The 16593-nt window shown below is 53.3% G+C and overlaps 2 protein-coding genes across 10 annotated transcripts in view; both read right to left on the reverse strand.

Annotated features, from left to right (window-relative positions):
• Nucleotides 1-333: 333 nt before the first annotated feature.
• On the reverse strand, nucleotides 334-4805 carry LOC102028682 (translation initiation factor IF-2-like). Of its 5 annotated transcripts, none has more exons than XM_013508198.1 (2): nucleotides 3627-4805; nucleotides 334-486 (listed from the first exon to the last, which is right to left on the reverse strand). In XM_013508198.1, the coding sequence occupies exons 1-2, from the start codon at nucleotides 4050-4052 to the stop codon at nucleotides 454-456; spliced, it is 459 nt and encodes a 152-aa protein (XP_013363652.1). In that variant the 5' UTR covers nucleotides 4053-4805; the 3' UTR covers nucleotides 334-453. The 5 variants fall into 5 exon arrangements, 3 of the variants coding, with proteins under 3 accessions (XP_013363652.1, XP_013363653.1, XP_005411734.1); XR_264876.2 differs by lacking the exon at nucleotides 334-486 and adding an exon at nucleotides 1467-1694 and having other exon boundaries at nucleotides 3336-4805; XR_264875.2 differs by lacking the exon at nucleotides 334-486 and adding an exon at nucleotides 1467-1694 and having other exon boundaries at nucleotides 3244-4805.
• Nucleotides 4806-8224: 3419 nt separating this feature from the next.
• Nucleotides 8225-16593, reverse strand: part of Mef2d (myocyte enhancer factor 2D) — a 33182-nt gene continuing 24813 nt past the window's right edge. For all 5 annotated transcript variants that reach the window (XM_005411679.2, XM_005411681.2, XM_005411678.2 and 2 more), the window contains 3 exons: nucleotides 12733-12955; nucleotides 12073-12382; nucleotides 8225-11804 (listed from right to left, as the gene is read on the reverse strand). In XM_005411679.2, the coding sequence (XP_005411736.1) occupies nucleotides 11793-11804; nucleotides 12073-12382; nucleotides 12733-12955 (545 nt within the window). In that variant the 3' untranslated portion in view covers nucleotides 8225-11792. The remainder of the gene's footprint in view (nucleotides 11805-12072; nucleotides 12383-12732; nucleotides 12956-16593) is intronic.

Consider the following 16593-nt stretch of genomic DNA (forward strand, 5'->3'; position numbering starts at 1 on the left):
TCCCAGAGCAGTCGTGGGGTCATTCTGAAGGGAATGATGGAGGGTCCAGGGGACAGAGAGGAGCCGAGAGTTGGAAGGTCAGACTTACTCTAGTACATTGGCAAAAGTTAAAAAACAATATCCAATTTAACAAAAGCACAGGCAAATATCAGCTATCTGCTGCTGTTATTATTTGTGTGTGTGTGTGTGTGTGTGTGTGTGTGTGTGTGTGTGTGTGTGTTTTTTTTTTCCTTTTTTTGTCTTTTTGAGACACAGTCTCACCATGCAGTTCAGGCTGGCCTTGAGCTCACTTTGTAGCCCAGGCTAGTCTCGAACTCAGCCTCCCGAGTGCCGGGATCCTCCTGCTTCAGCCTCCTGAGTGCTGGGATTGCAGGTGTGCGCCACCACGTCCGGCTTCTTCTGGGTCAGCTTGGCCATGAACATTACAGTCTTTTCAAGTGTGTGCGCTGCTCCTCAATCCTCCACATTCAGGCCTAAGTATTCAATCTAAGTAGACATAAGATATGTACAGGTATGATCAGTGCTATTCTAATAGTACAAGCTGGGAAACAAATCAAATTTTCATTAAGGGAGTAGAATACAGTAGATGAATAGAAAATGGCTATGCAGCCACTAAAATGTATTTTTCTTTTTTCTTTTTTTGCAGCCACTAAAATGTAGAAAATCTTTTTGTTGTTGTTGTGTTTTCAGACAGGGTCTCACTTGGTAGTTCAGGCTGGTCTTAAATTCACTATGTAGCCCAAACTGACCTCAAACTCACTTTTATGCCCCTGCCTCAGCCTCCTGAGTGCGGGAGAAAGTCTTTATTGATGTGATAAGATGATCGGGACATTAGTAAATAAAAAGGGGAGCATAATTCCTAAAATAGAAGTATACTCCTGTTCTCTAGGCCTACCTCTCTCCATGCACAGACGCATACCCACATGGAGGAGAAGGAGAACAATCAGAACTCAGTTTGAGCAGTGAGGACAATAGTGTGACCAGCAGCTCAAATAAGCAAAACAGGAGAAATTCATAGTGCTAAAGATGGTGCATTCCTGTTGCGCTTGGCCCGCAAAATACCTGGGTGTGTGTCACAGGTGGCTGGACCCCGTGTGAAGCTCAGGGTGCATTTAGCTACAGATGTGGATCGGGTGCATCTCCACCTCAGAGGTGATGGGCAATACCACCGTGAAAACAGGACAGTGCAGAGACAGCCCTCCCCCCGCCCCCGAGGTCTCCTGTAGGGACAAGTCCTCCAGCGTGGGATCTACACTCCGACAGAGCTCCAAGGCCCTTGCCTTCCAAACCACAGCGCTGCCTTCTGGCTCCCTACACTGACAGCGTCCTCCTGGAGACCCCAGCGACCATTATCTTGCAACACACAGGTTTCATCTGGCCATCGGTCTTTGGTCTTTCAGCAAGTTTGATGATGCACACATCCCATCCCTTTGATTCAATAAACACTGAACACTTTTTAGTTGGTGCTGAAATTTATTATTTTTATTTTGGGGGAGTGTTAAAATTTTAAAAGAAGCATAACGAGACTTCTTAGTGAGAGGGACTTAATGCAGTTGGGGCAGTGTGAATGGATATAACAACAGAGCTCTTTGTCCTGCTGCAAATGGCTTCTGGGAAGGGGTGGAGGCTGAGGCAGGCCATGGTGAGCAGAGTGGAGAGGGAAAGAGCAAGCACAGTTGACTCTGTCAGCGCATCTGAAGAAGGGGAAAAAACAAAGCACTCTCAGCAGGGATGGTGGCCTGTAATCCCAGCACTTGGGAGGCTGAGGCAGGGTGATCATTGCAAGTTCGAGACCAGCCTGGGCTACAAAGTGAGCTCAAGGCCAGCCTGAACTGCATAGCGAGATCCTGTCTCAAAAAGACAAAAAAAAAAAAGAGCACTTTCAAAACGGTGGCCTGGAAGGGAGCATACGATGACAAAGCAGTGTTTTAGGGTATAGAGAGAAGGGTGTGTTCTCAGACTGCAGTCAGGGGAGGTGCTGTGGACAGGGGAAGCTGAAGGCTGGAGTGAGAGGCCAGGAAGAGCTGGGACAGGCACTGGGTCAGGTACAGAAGGCTCTTCCTGTACTCGTCTCTACTACAGTCCCATGTGCGCCTGCCTGTGAGCCCACCCCAATCTCTCTCCAAGTAACTCTTTGTCATTCTTTTGATCTTTGAAAACTTTTTCTTCCTCTTTGTTTTTCTATTTATTTATTTTGAGACAAGATCTCACTATGTAGCCCAGGTTGGTCTCAAACTCACTGCAATCCTTCTGCCTCAGCCTCCTGAGTGTTAGGATTACAGGCATATGCTACCATGCCCACCTATTTTAGTAGTTTTCAACCGTATAAAAATGGTTTAAGCCAGGTGTGGTGGCTCAAGCCTGTAATCCCAGCATTTGGGAGGCTGAGGCAGGAGGATTGCTGCAAGTCTGAGGCCAGGCTAGGCCACATAGTGTGTTCAAGGCCAGCCTGCAGTGCAAAGCAACACCCTGTCTCAAAGATAAATAAATCGTTTCAAAAGTTTGAAGTGTTTTAGGATTTCTTTTTTCATTAAATATGTTAAGACTTGCACACCACAATTATGCGGGGGGTTTTGCTCGTTTTTTTTTGTGTGTGTGTGTGGTAGTGGGGATTGATCCCCTGGCCTTTGCACTGAGCTACATCCCAGCTGCCTACCATTGAGACAGGGTCTCCCTAAATTGCTAAGTTGTCCACACTGGGCTCGAAATTGCGATTTCTTCCCAGAGTGCAGGGAATACAGGCCTGTGCCATCACACCCGCAGCCGTCTCAGATCACAGGGACACAGTGATTGCTCCCACTCTGCAATGTTTTTGAGTATATGAGTCACATTCTTTCTGGTAAACTGTGCCTGTGCCTTCCCTTAGGGTCAGTGTCACCACCCCAAGATACAGCTGCACGGAGATGTGGCCTGCAGGTGTCCTCGAACACCACCTTCCTGCGCCTCAGTGTCCCTCTGCGTCAGATGCCACGTGGAGGGTGAGAAATTCCCCGAGAACGGGTTATCACGCGTGCTCCCGAATTAGGGTCCACTGCAAAGACGAAGCTCAGGACCTCGCGGGTTGTGTATAGGGACAGTCGCATCGCCCCCCGTGGCCGAAATTCTCGGCTTCTCCCGCATCTCCGCGGTAGCCGGGCCCAGATGTGGCAATGACAGGCACCAGTGGCCCAAGTACACCACCCCCCGTACAAAGCGCTCAAACTTGCTCAGCTCTAGCCGGCCGCGGGAGAACAGGAGACTCACGCATGCGCAGCCCCGGAAACTGGCCGTAAATTGGTTCCTTGGATTGGTGTTTCCCACACGAGCGCTAAGTCTTGAGAACACATGCGTCCTACCTGGACTGCAGTTGGCTGGTGGCCCTGTCTATCACATAACGAGCCAATGAGGTGAGCTCGAGGAGCCACTCCCCCCCAATGGCGAGTAGAGGGACGCTGGGAGCGGCTGGGAGTCTTTGTCAGCACTCAGGGGCGAATGTAGACCTGTTCCTTGGACTGCAGGCAGCAAGCCTGGGGTGTCGGCTACCCCCGCTGCCCAACCATCGCCGCTTCTGCCCTGTTGTGGGTAGGGGAAAGAGTGAGGGTCCGGGGTAAGGATGACCGGCGCTGTGTGTCCAGCCCAACACTTACTGAGCGCCTGCTGTATGCCAGGCACACGGCCGGAGAGCTGGCATGCGGCGGGCGGCCCGCTCCGGGCTCCTTCGCCCCCTTCCGACCGCCCTTCCGCCCTTTCGCCTTAGATGGAGTTGTTCTTTCTCCGAACCCGGAACCGCTCCTCGGCCGCCCGGCAGCCCCTCCACGGCGGGAGTGGCCAGGGGCGGGCCCGGCGGGCGCGTGACCGCGTCTGTATCGCGGCTTTATTGGGCACGTGGCGGCCAAAGCGCAGTAAACAGGAGGGACTGTGGGCGGCCACGTGTGAAGGCGCGGACCCGCCCGCCCGAGCGAGGCCCTGGGGCTGTAAACGCTTGGGCCCGGGCAGAAAGCAAAGGGGTCCACGTGAATCGGCCCCGCAGGAGGCGCGAAATCCTGGGCCCCCGGCTGATCAGGACCGGCCATCAAAGAGCCGGGGTGGAGAGAAGCTGCTGGAGGCTGTATGAGCAATGACAACCACCTCTTCCTTTTGGGAAAGGGCTTTGCTTAGCCAGCTGTGAGAGGGCCGGGGACTGGACGCGCCCTTGGCCGCCCCGGGACACGCGGTGATTTAAGACTGCGCACAGGAGCAGGGATCTTGGCTCCAGGAAGAGCCACTCTGGAGCCTGGGGTGGGGTCGCCTCTTGTCCCTTCCGCGTCCGCTGTTCCTGAAACAAGTTTCCACAATCATAAAACTGGAAAGTTACTCAGCCCCTGGGACCAAAGGGTGAGTCAGAAGGGCACAAGCTACGGAGAACTGGCCTGGCCGCCCTGGCCGGCACAATCGGATACCACCCTGTGCTTCCTCTAGAACCACCTCTTTGGGGTAGGAGCCCAGGGGCTGCTAACTCTTCTGTGGGTTAATAGCTTGGCCCCGGAAAAGGGCCCTTCACCCCATTCTAACTGGCATTCCTTCCCTTTGGTCCTTCCTGCAGCAGAAAAGTAGAGGAGAAGCTGCAAAAAATTGCCACGCCTTTGAATAAGTTTTAAATAGATTCCTTGGATTCGTGGTGGTTCATGGTTTACAAAGTGCACTTTCACATGCATTATCTCATTCTAGCCTCCCTGAACACACAGTGTATGCCAGACTCTGAGCCAGACACAAACGGATGAGGCACTGCATTTTATAAGAAACCTTTAGGCTGGGTGTAGTGGTACATGCCTGTAATCCCAGCATTCTGAGAGGCTGAGACAGGAGGACTGAAAGTTCGGGTCCACCCTAGTCAATTTAGCAATTTAGGGAGACCTTTCTCAAAATAAAGCGGGGGGGGGGGGGACTTGGGTCAGTTTGAAGGCCCTGGATTCAATCCCTAGTATCACCACCACCACCACCATACACACACACACACACACACACACACACACACACACACACACACACACACACATCCTGCAGTTGTAGAGAGAAAATAGAAACCATTACATAACTTTTCCAGGTAGAATGGAAATCACACCCAGCTGGGCAGGACTGTGGAGGGAAAGAAAGTTTAACAGAAAATTATAGGAATGAAACCTCAAATGATAGGAAGGGGTTTAAAGATAGAAATAGGGGTGGCTGTAAACCCAGTGTGGTGTTGCATGCCTGTAATCCAGCACTCAGGAGGCTGAGGCAGGAGGACTGTTGTGAATTTGAGGTCAACCTAAATGAGGGAAACTGTCTCAAAAAAGTAAAAGCAAAACAAAAAAACTCAAAAAAATAGGGGTGGCAGAGTTTTTTGGTGTTCAGAACCTCTTCTGAGCTAAATAAATGCATCTGTTTTTATGTCTTTGACAAACAGCCATAGTAGCTACTTCTTAAAACCTACTAAACTCATCCTCTCCACATCTCTGTCTCACTTCCCTTACTTTTTTTCTTCCCCGGTACTGGGGATCGAACTCAGGACCTTGCACTTGCCAGGCAGGCGCTGTGCTGCTGAGCTAAATCCCCAGCCCCACTTCCCTTACTCTTATTCCTTCTTATTTCTCTTTGTGGAAGATCCTGACTTGCATACTTGCTCCCAAAACTGCATTCGTCCAGCAGATTTTCAGCATTACTCAGAAGGAATCCTTACTGGCAGCAGCTTTCAGAACTGCAGTCTAACCAAATCCCTCCTCACAAAGTCTTTGTGTCTAGGGTGCTGGGGATCCAACTCAGAGTTGGATGTGTGGTACTTGCCTGTAATCCCAGCACTTGGGTGGCTGAGGCAGGAGGGTTGCTCTGAGTTCAAGGATAGCCTGGGTTACATAGCAAGACCCTGTCTTAAAAACAAAAACAAAATGCAAAATAAAACAAAACCCAAACCAGGGCCTCTCACCTCTGAGGCAGTGTTCACAACTGAGCCACACCCCAGCCTCTTTTGATGTCCAAACATCTTTTGCAGAGTAAAATCCAAGCCTTGGTGAAGGTCCTCCACACAAGGCTTTTGCCTCTATCTTCAGCTCTGCGTGTGGTGCTTTATCTGCCTTACAGCATATGGTTTCCTAAGGGCCCCCTCGACACACTGTTCCTGTTTAAGGGATGCCTTCTCTATCCTCATTTGCCCAGGGACTCACATGTCTGAAAATCCAGCTCACTAGTTTGGACTGGATGTGCCCCCTCTCTCATCTCCGCAGCCCTCTTGTTTCAGTGTTTCCTGTCCCCTCTCCATAGATAGCCTAATGCCTAACATAACATATCATGCAGAGTTGCCACTTAATAAATGTTTGTTGCACTGGGTATGGTGGGGGGAACCTATAATCTTGGTTACTCTGGAGGCTGAGGCAGGAGGATCACAAATTTAAGGGTAGCGTGAGTAATTTAGCGAGATCCTGTCTCAAAAAATTTTTTAAAAAGCTGTGGATGTACCTTAGTGGTATAGTATGTGTGTAGCATGCATAAGGCCCTGGGTTCATTCCCCAGCACTGCAAAAACAAATAAATACATAGAAAATAAATGCTTGTGGCATTTCAGATAGAAATGTGGCACACACGAGCAGACAAGGGATTGTCAAGGCTTGGAGTGGCTATCTGTAGCTTGCCTAGTGTGCAAAGGAATGCCAAGGGTGGCATGGGCTAAGCCTGGCGAGGGTTTGTGCTGGCTCTGTGAAGGACCACCAGGTGTTCAATTATCAGAGCTGGGGCAAAGATGGGAGGATGGACTGGAGAGGGCAGGCAGGGGTTTGAGGAAACAAGTAGCTCCCAGCTGTTGTACAGAAAGACACCCAAGGACACGGTGACCAGTCAAAGCCACACACCATCAGCAGCAGAACTAGGAGCTGAACTCATTCGGGACCATGCCAAATCCAGAGCCTTTTTTCTCTGGGGCCCTGGGGATTGAATCCAGGACCTCCACAGTGAACTACATCCCTACCCTATTCCACCCCTTTTTATTGGAGACAGGGTTTTGATAAATTGACCAGCTGGGTTCAAATTTCCAATCCTGCCTCAGCTTCCCAGAGTGCTGGGATCACAGGCATCACACCCACCTAGTTTTGGAGCTCTGTGTACCCCAAAGAGTGATGCTATGTGCAGGTGAAGTGGGCATCAGGCTATCTACGAGTGGGACAGATCCTCATCAGTCAGGATAGGGTAGGTTGTTTCGCAGACATAATCTGCAATGTGTTCTCGACTGTAGCAACGTCAAGGAAACCTTGGGAACTCTAAGGACAGAGGACAAGATGACTTCACTCAAATGGCAGCTGGCAGGAGGCCTCAGTTCCTTGCCACGTGGGTCTCTCCGTAGGGTTGTTCACAACATGGCATCTGGCTTCCCCCAGGGCAAATGGTGAAACACAGGGAGATAGGTGGAAGCCTACTTATCCTTGCCATTTCTTCCACCTTCTTCATTGGTCCCACATAGCAACCATGACTCACAGGGTGGGAACAAGATAACCAGAATGCTAGACAGGCACAGGTGGAGGCCATCTCCAAAGCTGCTGCGGGGAGCCTGGTTTGGAGAGTGTCTTCTAAGCCTCTCTTCTCCCTCTGCTGAGGAAAGAGGTGAAGTCCCCCAACCTTGTGAGAGAGGAAGAGTCAACACAGATGGTGGCATTTTGCAGATGAGGATACCTGAGGCTTGAGGATACTCTGTGATTTCCCTGGCCCTCCTGTGCTCTTGCAGCAAGCTGAATGTGCAGCAACCACAGCCTTTAACCTACAGAGTGGATTTTAGGCATTTACAGGCCAGCTTCGCTGTCATACAAGGCTGCTTTGCCTTTGCAGCCTGACATGGTCAATCCAAAGGAGTGGCCAAACCCTGCTAGTAGTTTTATCTCCCATCCTTAATTAACATATAGTTTTTTTTTATTTTGAGACAGGGTCTTGCTGAACCTTAAAGTTCCCGAGGCTGGGCTTGAACTTGAGATCCTCCTGCCTCAGCCTCACACAATGCTGGGGTCACAGGTGTGCACTACCACGCCCAGGCCCTCCTGGGGCTTCTAACTGGACAACTCAGTCCAGGGATGCCTTTCTGGCAGAGCACTTGGAAGAGACTCCCACCAAGACACCTGGACATACAAGTCCTATCACAGACCACTACCCTTCCCTGCCAGGGCGAAAGCACCGGCCTGCATCTGGGCAGGCCACTCCAGCCCTTCCTTCCCCTCCTCGCCGCACCAAAGAAACCAAAGCCCACACCAAAGTATCAGAAACGTGTGTTCTTTTCTTTTAATAGTAAACCTCTTTACAACAAATATAGTGAAAGAGTTTTCAAACAAAACTCATAAGAATCTCGAGGACTTTGTCTTTTCTTATTGTGTAGAATACTAAGAAAGCATCACCATACAGCACGAAAGGAAATATTTAAAACAAATCAACAGCCACACACTTGGACTCGCCCTACCCAGGACCCAGGCGCCCCAGGAGTGTGGGTGATTGTCGGGCTTGGGGGTGGGTCACCTCCTCAGCCTGCCCACCCCTCCCTCCCTCATCCCACCCCTCCCTCCCTCCCACCCTTCCTCTGGGACTTGGATGGGAACAGCAGAGAATCCAGATTCTCCACAGGCCATCCCAGCCTCCTGCCCCCATACAAATCCCAGTCCTTCTACCAGCAGTTTAGGGGCGGGGCAAGGTCAGAGGGGAGATCAAGGAATTCCCAGGCTCCAGGTCTCCCCTCCCCTCCACAAACACCTAACTCCCCTACCTCCTGGGGTTCCAAAGAGTTAGTTAAAAATATATAGAGATATAGATATTTCTAGATACACTTTTACATCAGTTCTGTCTCCAAACAAATAAATAATCAGCAAAAGAAGGTGCATTACTTCCTTCCTGTCCAAAGGGGGAGGGCTGGGCAGGGCTGGGTCAGTCTGCTCCTTGCTGCACTGTGGGGAGGGAAGTGTGTGTTCCACCGAGGCAGGCGGCTCTCTAGCCCACTGTCCCTGAAAGCTGTGGGAACCTGGGGAGGGGAGGGGCTTGGATGACTCCAGTGGTTACTTTGGCGACTGCCCAGTCCTTCCAAGGGAGTGGGTGGAAACAAATTTGGCTTGTGAGAGGAAGAAAAAAGAAGTCCCCACTTGAGGTCTGGGCTAGCCAGGAGCCCCCGTCCCCAAGAGAAACCTTGGGGTACTGAACTGCAGAAATGTCCCATATTCATTCACAGCCTATTCCCTGCTGCCAGGGACAGAGAAGAAAGGACACACACACATCCACACAGGGTAATCAGAAGCCAGGTCTGCCCTTCCGAGCAGAGGGCAAAACTGGCAAATATTGCACCGTGAACTGCAGGGCCTCACCCCCACTCCGGGGTCATGGCGGCCAAGTTCCGCTAGAAGGTGGGCAGACTGGGCACGGGAGGGATAGCCTGAGAAGAGAAGGCCAGTCACGCAACACTTAGTGAGCACCTATCACTCAGCCACTCAGCATTACTGAATGCCTACTGTGTGCCAGGCCCATCCTGCCTGCCTGTAACACCCTGATCAAGTCCCATCAATTCCTGAAATGGCCCTAGGAACCTGCGGGAAGGCTGGACATTTTGCATCCCTGCCGGCAGCCCACTGAGTCTGAGGCGGTAAGGAAGGACCACTTCCCGGCAGAGTAAAAAGCCTTGTGAAGAAGAGGAATTGGAGTTTTGTTCTGAAAGCGGGAGGGGGTGCTCCGGGAGAGGGCACTGTGTGTCAGGTGTGGGGGTCCAGCGGACAAGTGTGTGTGGAGGCCATGGTCCCAGAGGAAAGCAGCCCTGGCAGAGTGGGGTGCAGGGAAAAGCAAAGGGCCAATTGCCAACTCCCTCTGCCTGCAGGATGGAAGCCAGAGCCAAGGGCAGGAACAGAGAAGGGAGAGAGGGACACAGAGCTGGAACCCAAGGCAGTGGAGCTGAAGAGCCCCTTGTCTCTTTGGAAACACACCTGGCCACACAGATACACAGATGTGCTCAGAGCTCCAGTCCCACAAAGATTCACAAATCCACCCCACTGGGCTCAGAGCGACACAAAGGTACACTGTGCGCGCACACACACTCGCACTCTAATACAAAGGTAAATACCAGAGGCCCTCCTGAACATGCCCGGGCACATGTGTGGTCACACACACCTCACTGGCGCTGGTTGCTTCCCAGTGTCAAGTGCCAGAATACTGAGAATGGGTCAGCAGTGGGCACAGATCCCTGCTGCAACACGGGGCCTGGTCTAACTCTAATCTCCCACAGAAGGCATGCAGGGGCACCGCCCCCTTGGACCAAGGAGCTGGGCTTGTGTGGAGGAATGGCCAGAGTCCTGCCAGCCTGCCCTTGTCACCCTCCCAGCCAGGGCGGGGGTGGGGTGGCAGCAGAGAGCACAACAGGTTCTGCCCCCACCAGGTCAGTCTCTGATCCAGCCCAGGTCACAGGACCCATTCTCCGACTGCCTCCTGGGGTACTGGGCTCCCCATGGTGGGGGCAGCAGACGGGAAGGGAGGGATGGGGAAGGGAGGAGAGGGGAGGGGAGGAAGAATAACAGCAGAAGAATCTTGTCTGTACAGTACGGGCCATTTGAGTCATTATTATTACAATATACTTTGACAAAAATAGAATCTCATTTCATATCAATACAACAACAACAACAAAAAACAGTTTCCTGGACTGTTACACCGCTAATGTTTTCCAAAGGTCACTATTTACAATTACAGTAGCCAAGAGGGGCGGTGGGATGTGGCCTAGAGGCAGTGGGACAGGAGGTAGCAGACAGTGAGGGTGCCAGAGCAGGGAGGAGGGCCGGGAGTAGGCACCAGGAGGAGGTGGGGCCGCGGGCAGCTGGACACCCCCGCCTCAGCCCCACCACCGCAGCCCACTCCCCAGGGCGGGGCGGCGTGCATGCAAGGCAGGGGACGCCCTCCCATACCTGCTCTTTGTGCCCAGCCCCAGAGCACCTCCCTGACACCTCCCTGGAGCTCCCAGCAGGGCCAGCTTGACAGGGCTGGTCCGCTGAGCTCGGGGCACTATTGCACTGTGCATCCCAGAGAAAAGGCTGGGGGCGGCGGGGCCTGGCTCACCCTCACCCAGCCCTTCTGCCTCGCCCTCTTCTTCCCCACATGTGCTCCCAGAGAGGTCGCCCTCAAAGCCCTGCCCCCGGCCTCCGATTCCCAGGCAGCCTTCCTCACCCAGAAGCTCAGCCAGCACCCATACACCCTGGGGGTGCCGCACACAGAGCCAGCGAGGGTGTCATATGAGTGTGCAGGGCACCCAGGGGCTGGGTGTGGCTGTCCGGCCCAGGTGCCTGTTGTGAGTAGCCCAGAAATGGAGGCCTCTTCCTCCTCCCATTCCCTTGAATACGAATCACCCATCAAGCCACCTTCGGGGTTTCAGTCTACTGGAGGGGTTTTTGTTGCCTGGTAGTTTTTTGGTTCTTTCCCTCTGTCTGGGAGATGGGGCGGGAGGGCTCCACGTGCAGGGCTTGGCAATCTGTCCCTTCCCCAAGGCCGACCAGGCCCCCACCCTTCCTGCAGCATATGTGTACAACGTGCAAAGTGTCCCCCCCTTCCCACAAAAAAAGAGCTTCCCACCAGTGAAAATGGTGGGGGTGAGAAGGGATGAAAGCATCCCTCTCTCTAAAGCAAGAATCCAAATTAAAAAAAATATAATAATAATAATAATAATATAATAATTATACACAAATGTAACCATCAACAGGACATGGAGCACAAGAAAGGAAGTGGGGGTCGAGCGGGAGGAGCCCAGGACAGGGGGGTGGGCGGTGAGATTGTCAACTCTTCATCAGGGAGGCTGGGAGGGGAGTGGGGACGTCACTTTAATGGCTGTGAAGAGAGGAGATGGAGAAGGGGTGTGAGGGGGCCCAGCTGCTGGGGTACCCCACTCCCCTCTCCCAGGGGCCAATGCTAGGGGTGGGCCAGCTGTGGGGCATCGAGCAGACCGGTGCTGGGGCAGATGGGCCTCTTGTGAGGTGACAAACGGACCAAGGGAGGACTGGCTGACCACAGGCCTCTCAGGAGAGAAACAGGTCGGGGCACACGGGGCAGCCCGGGGTGCAGCAGACATTGGCAGGCAGGGGAGGCGCTACAGTACCCAGGTGTCCAGCCGCATCCTCTTCACAGCCGAGCCCTCAGCCTCAGATTCTGGGGCCGGGCGCAGCAGGCCCAGCGTAGGCCCGAAGTCCCCCCGGCCGTCATCCCGGTCTCCTGTCTCATAGGATCCTCCTGCAGGGCTACTGAGACCATCACCGGGCTCCGGGCGGGCTGCCGGGAACACCGCCGCTGGAGGGGGAGGCGCAGGGCTGCGCTCTCGGCTTGGGGACACCGGTTCTGACTTGATACTGATGTGCGGGTGGGTGGTGACGGTGAGGGCAGCACCCACGTGGGGCAAGGGGCTGCCCGGGCTGTAGACAGGCAACAGGGATGGGGGACAAGGGACAGAAAGAAAGGGTTGGGTGACAGAAAAAGTGAGAAGCCACGAAGTAAGAGAGAATAGACAGTGGGGGGCGGGGATGAGAGGGAGGCACATGGGGAGACAAGAGGGAGAAGTGGCATTAGCTCTAGTTGTGTCCTGGTCATCGTCTATGGCCTGTGTCCACCACACCCACACCCCGGGGCTGGATGAGCAGGGGCCCTGCTGAGTCCCTTGAGCTTAAGGAGGGAATCAGGGCTGCCACTTAGTGCCACACAGCCTCAGGGGTCCTTGTCCCACTCCTCCCCACAAGTGCCCACGGGAAACCTCCCAAGGACTCACATGAGGTTGCCGAGAGACACGGGGACCAGGTGGGGCTGCGGCTGAGATGGCTGTGGAGGCTGCGGAGGCTGCGGCGGCTGTGGCTGTGGCGGCTGTGGCTGCGGAGGTTGCGGCTGCTGGGGCTGCTGCGGCTGCTGCCAGGCAGTGACGTTGCCTAGTGACAGCCCCCCTGGCGAACTGAAGGCCGGTAAGGAGGAGAGCTCTCCACTGGTCAACTGGTAATCTGCAGCGGGAGAAGGCAAGGAGGAGCCTGGAGAGGGAGCCACTAGGAGGACCATGGAGATGAGGGGACAGGTGGTGTTTAATGACAGATGTGAGGAATTCGAGAAACCCATAAAAATTCAGTGAAGATGGCACTCAGCAAAATGCAAGTCATAATAACAGGAGGTGCTGTATTTTTAACAGGATGAAGAGAAATGGTTTTTAAAACAGTAAACTTTAAAAAAAAAAATCATGTGTAGGTATCACTTTTATCAAGACAATTATCAAGGGGTGTGGTGACGCACACCTGTAATCCCAGCACTCAGGAGGCTGAGGCAGGATTATTGAGAGTTTGTGTAGCCTGGACTACACAGTGAGTTCAAGGCCACCCTAAACTATACAGCAAGACCCTGCCTGAAAAAAATATATATATGTATAATGACAATTACAAAAGAAAACTGGACAGAAGGATAATAAGGAAAGTCGAATTATGTCTGTCATCCCTCCACCTGCCAAGTCTTTCTGAGGCAGTAGGAGCCATGCAGGCCAACAGGCAAGGGGGGCCAGGAAGCAACTCTGCAACTACCATTCCCCAAATGTCTTCAGACTATCAATGACCTAAGAAGGGGCTCAAGGCACTGTGCCCACAGACAAGAAGACATGCAGGGCTTCCTGGGTGTGGACTGGAGCTCCCCACGCTGAGGTTCTGGGCAATGCCCAGAAGCGCATTCATTCCTTCCTCAATTGTCTATCCAAGGAGGACGCTGATGCCTGCACTGCCACAGAACAGACGGAGCCAGGACAGGGTCACAGTACGCACAGCTCCATGAAACTGCAGGGTGCATCTTGTCTGGGGCAGTGCAGCAGAAGCCTTCCCCGAGAGATACAGGGATGCTTCACTGTGACAGCAGAGGACATGTTGGGAAGGGGCACAGCCCCGGCATCCCCACCTACACCACACTGCTGCTAGTCCAGAGGTCTGGGCTCTAGCCCTGTCTATATAAGGAAGACAGAAGGAACGTGCACAACTCAGCGGGGAAGTTAAAGGGCTGAGCTTTGAGGCCAACGTCACATGACCTGGGGCAAGCTGCGTACTCTCTGCTCTAGGGAGGCAGGGGCAGATCCTCCCCACAGGCACAGCTGCTGGCAGGACACAGGGAGCTCCACACAGAGGCATGCACAGTACCGTCTGGCTCAGATTTTCCTAGCAATGCTTTACTGACGAAGCAGCTGCAGCCTCAGGGGTGAGGACCTGCCTGTGTCGTGGAGCCCGTGGCAGGGCTCAGAGGAGCCCCAGGACGCTCTGTGACCTCTAAACCTCATTCCAGAGGTGGCCCATGCTTGCAACTCATTTTATGATGTTGACTGTGAGTTCTGAGATGCTTATACTTAAAAAGCTGAACAAGGTCAAAAATGGGCGCAGGACTGAGTATTTCTAACTTTTATTTGCAAATCCGGCATGGTGGTGCATGCCTGTAATCCCAGCACTCAGGAGGCTGAGGCAGGAGGATTACCGTGAGTTTGAAGCCAGCCTGGGCTGCACAGTAAAGCTCAAGGGCAGCCTGAACTATACAATGAGACCCTGTTTCAAAAAAAAAAAAAAAAAAAATCTACGAGAGTTCGTCCACTGAACATTCACGGACACTTTTTTTTTCTTCTCAGTACCGAGAATCAAACTCATGACCTGTGCTTGCCAGGCAGGCACTGTGCCGCTGAGCTAAATTCCCAGCCCCATTCATGGATGGACATTTCTAACTTACATTTGCAAATAAAGAAGCCAGGCCCAGCACAGGCAGTGTCGTGCTGAGGTAGCTGAGGGACTGGACAGTAGAGACCCAACTCAGTCCTGCCTCTGCCCACCGGACTCCAGGTGGAGTCTACCCAGAGGAAGCCTGGCTCCTGGAGGCCAGGAGTATGGCCTTAGGCCACGAGGAGCACCGCCCCCCAGAGCCACCACAGCCAACCTGTGTAGCGGGTATCAACAAGGAGCCAGGCCCACCTCTTGCCCAAGACAGTACCGCAGTCAGATCACCCCAGCCCGAACTTGAACTGACACCAAGACTGTAAATAGCAATGTGGTCACTGGGCTTTGTTTATACACCTAGGGTCACCTGAAAACACCTGCTGTCTACCCTGAGGTCTACTTAGCTACTCCTGCCTCCTCTTGAGTGGGTGTGAGAAGGAAGAGTCCTGAAGGCTGTGCCGCTGAGCACCTGTCTCAGGTCTACCAGTAGCAACTGGCTTCACAGGCTGCAGGACCAGAAGACCATGGAAACCTACCACAGTGGATTTCCACTTCATGAGCAGCTTCTAACAAGTGGTCTGGGTTGCCCTCCACCAGCCATTCCGCCTGGCCCGGCCTTGGGAGCCAGCCTTTCTCACTGGCCCCCTCAGCCTTGGTTACCCACTGCTCTGAGGGGCAGGGCTCAGCTTACAGGGTGCCACGCTGAGGCTGGAGACTTAAGAATGCGGGAGTGGATGTGCACAGCCAAGGGACAAGGAGCTCACAGACCTTCATGCCACAGTCTGCCCTCTCAACATGAATCGGGTCCTCCCACTCACTCACTCGTCACCAGAGAGGCCTTGTACTACACAGGGCTGGGAGGGAGGAGAGGTACAGCTGTGCGGTCTGTACTGGCACCTAGTGCCTCATCTGCTTCCGCTCTGGGATGGAGGCTATGATGGAAGCAGCTCAGGGTCCTCTGGTAGTCTGCCCCTGTCACAGGAACAGCCCTAATGCAAGCGAGTCACGTGAGAGAACTGGAGGGAGGCAGACGGCCCCTCAGGGGTAAGCACCCAGCTTTGCCAGCCAGGTACGGGCCGTAACACCAGGTGATGAGCACTTCCCTCACTGGGAAGTCCTTCCTGACACAGCAGCCCGGCTGAGACTGTGACAGACTGTACCAGCAGGTGTAGGTGTGAGTGGGTGACACAAGCCAGGACAGCCCTGGGACCAGGATGGGCTGGGCACTGGGCGTCCTGTCTGAATTCTAACCAGAGGCGTCTTCCAAGTCCTCAAGTGCTTCTTTTCCTTCAGATCCGCCTCCTCAACCTTCACCAGTCTTTGGCCTCTCTTCCTCATGACTCCCCCACTAAGCCAACACGAGAAAGTCCCTTCTCCCTCCTCTGCCTTGCCCAGGAAGCTGGCAAATCCAGCCAGGCACACTGCTGCCTGGGCTTCCTCCTCAGCCTGTCTCCTCTCCCCTCATGCCTTCATGCTCCTCAGGGAAGCCTTTTCAGCACTGACTTTGTCTGCCCGCCCATTCTCCACAGCTGGGATCTAGGGCTTGGCAGCCTGAATCATCCGCTATGCCTACCTCCATCCTATCTCCCTCCAGTGAGGCTCCCTGTGGACAAGGCCTCCCCTCCACTAGGCTCTATGTTAAAGATTAAGAATGCTGGGCCGGGGTATAGCTCAGCGGCGCAGTGTCTGCCTGGCAAGTGCAAGGTCTTGAGTTTGATTCCTGGTACAAAAAAAAAAAAAAAAAATGCCTAGGTGAGTTGGAGTTTCAGATAAAACTATGCATAGCTATTGTAACTTTCTTCAGTAGCCCAAGCTGCATTTCCCAGATGCAGCATGTATTTTTATTTTTGCTTTTACCCTCTTTTTCTCTTTACTTGGCCCAAGCTCACTCTGTACAGCAGTTTCTCTCCCACTCT

Source organism: Chinchilla lanigera, unplaced genomic scaffold, assembly GCF_000276665.1.
Source record: "Chinchilla lanigera isolate Chin_1 unplaced genomic scaffold, ChiLan1.0 scaffold00144, whole genome shotgun sequence".
Taxonomy (NCBI): domain Eukaryota; kingdom Metazoa; phylum Chordata; class Mammalia; order Rodentia; family Chinchillidae; genus Chinchilla; species Chinchilla lanigera.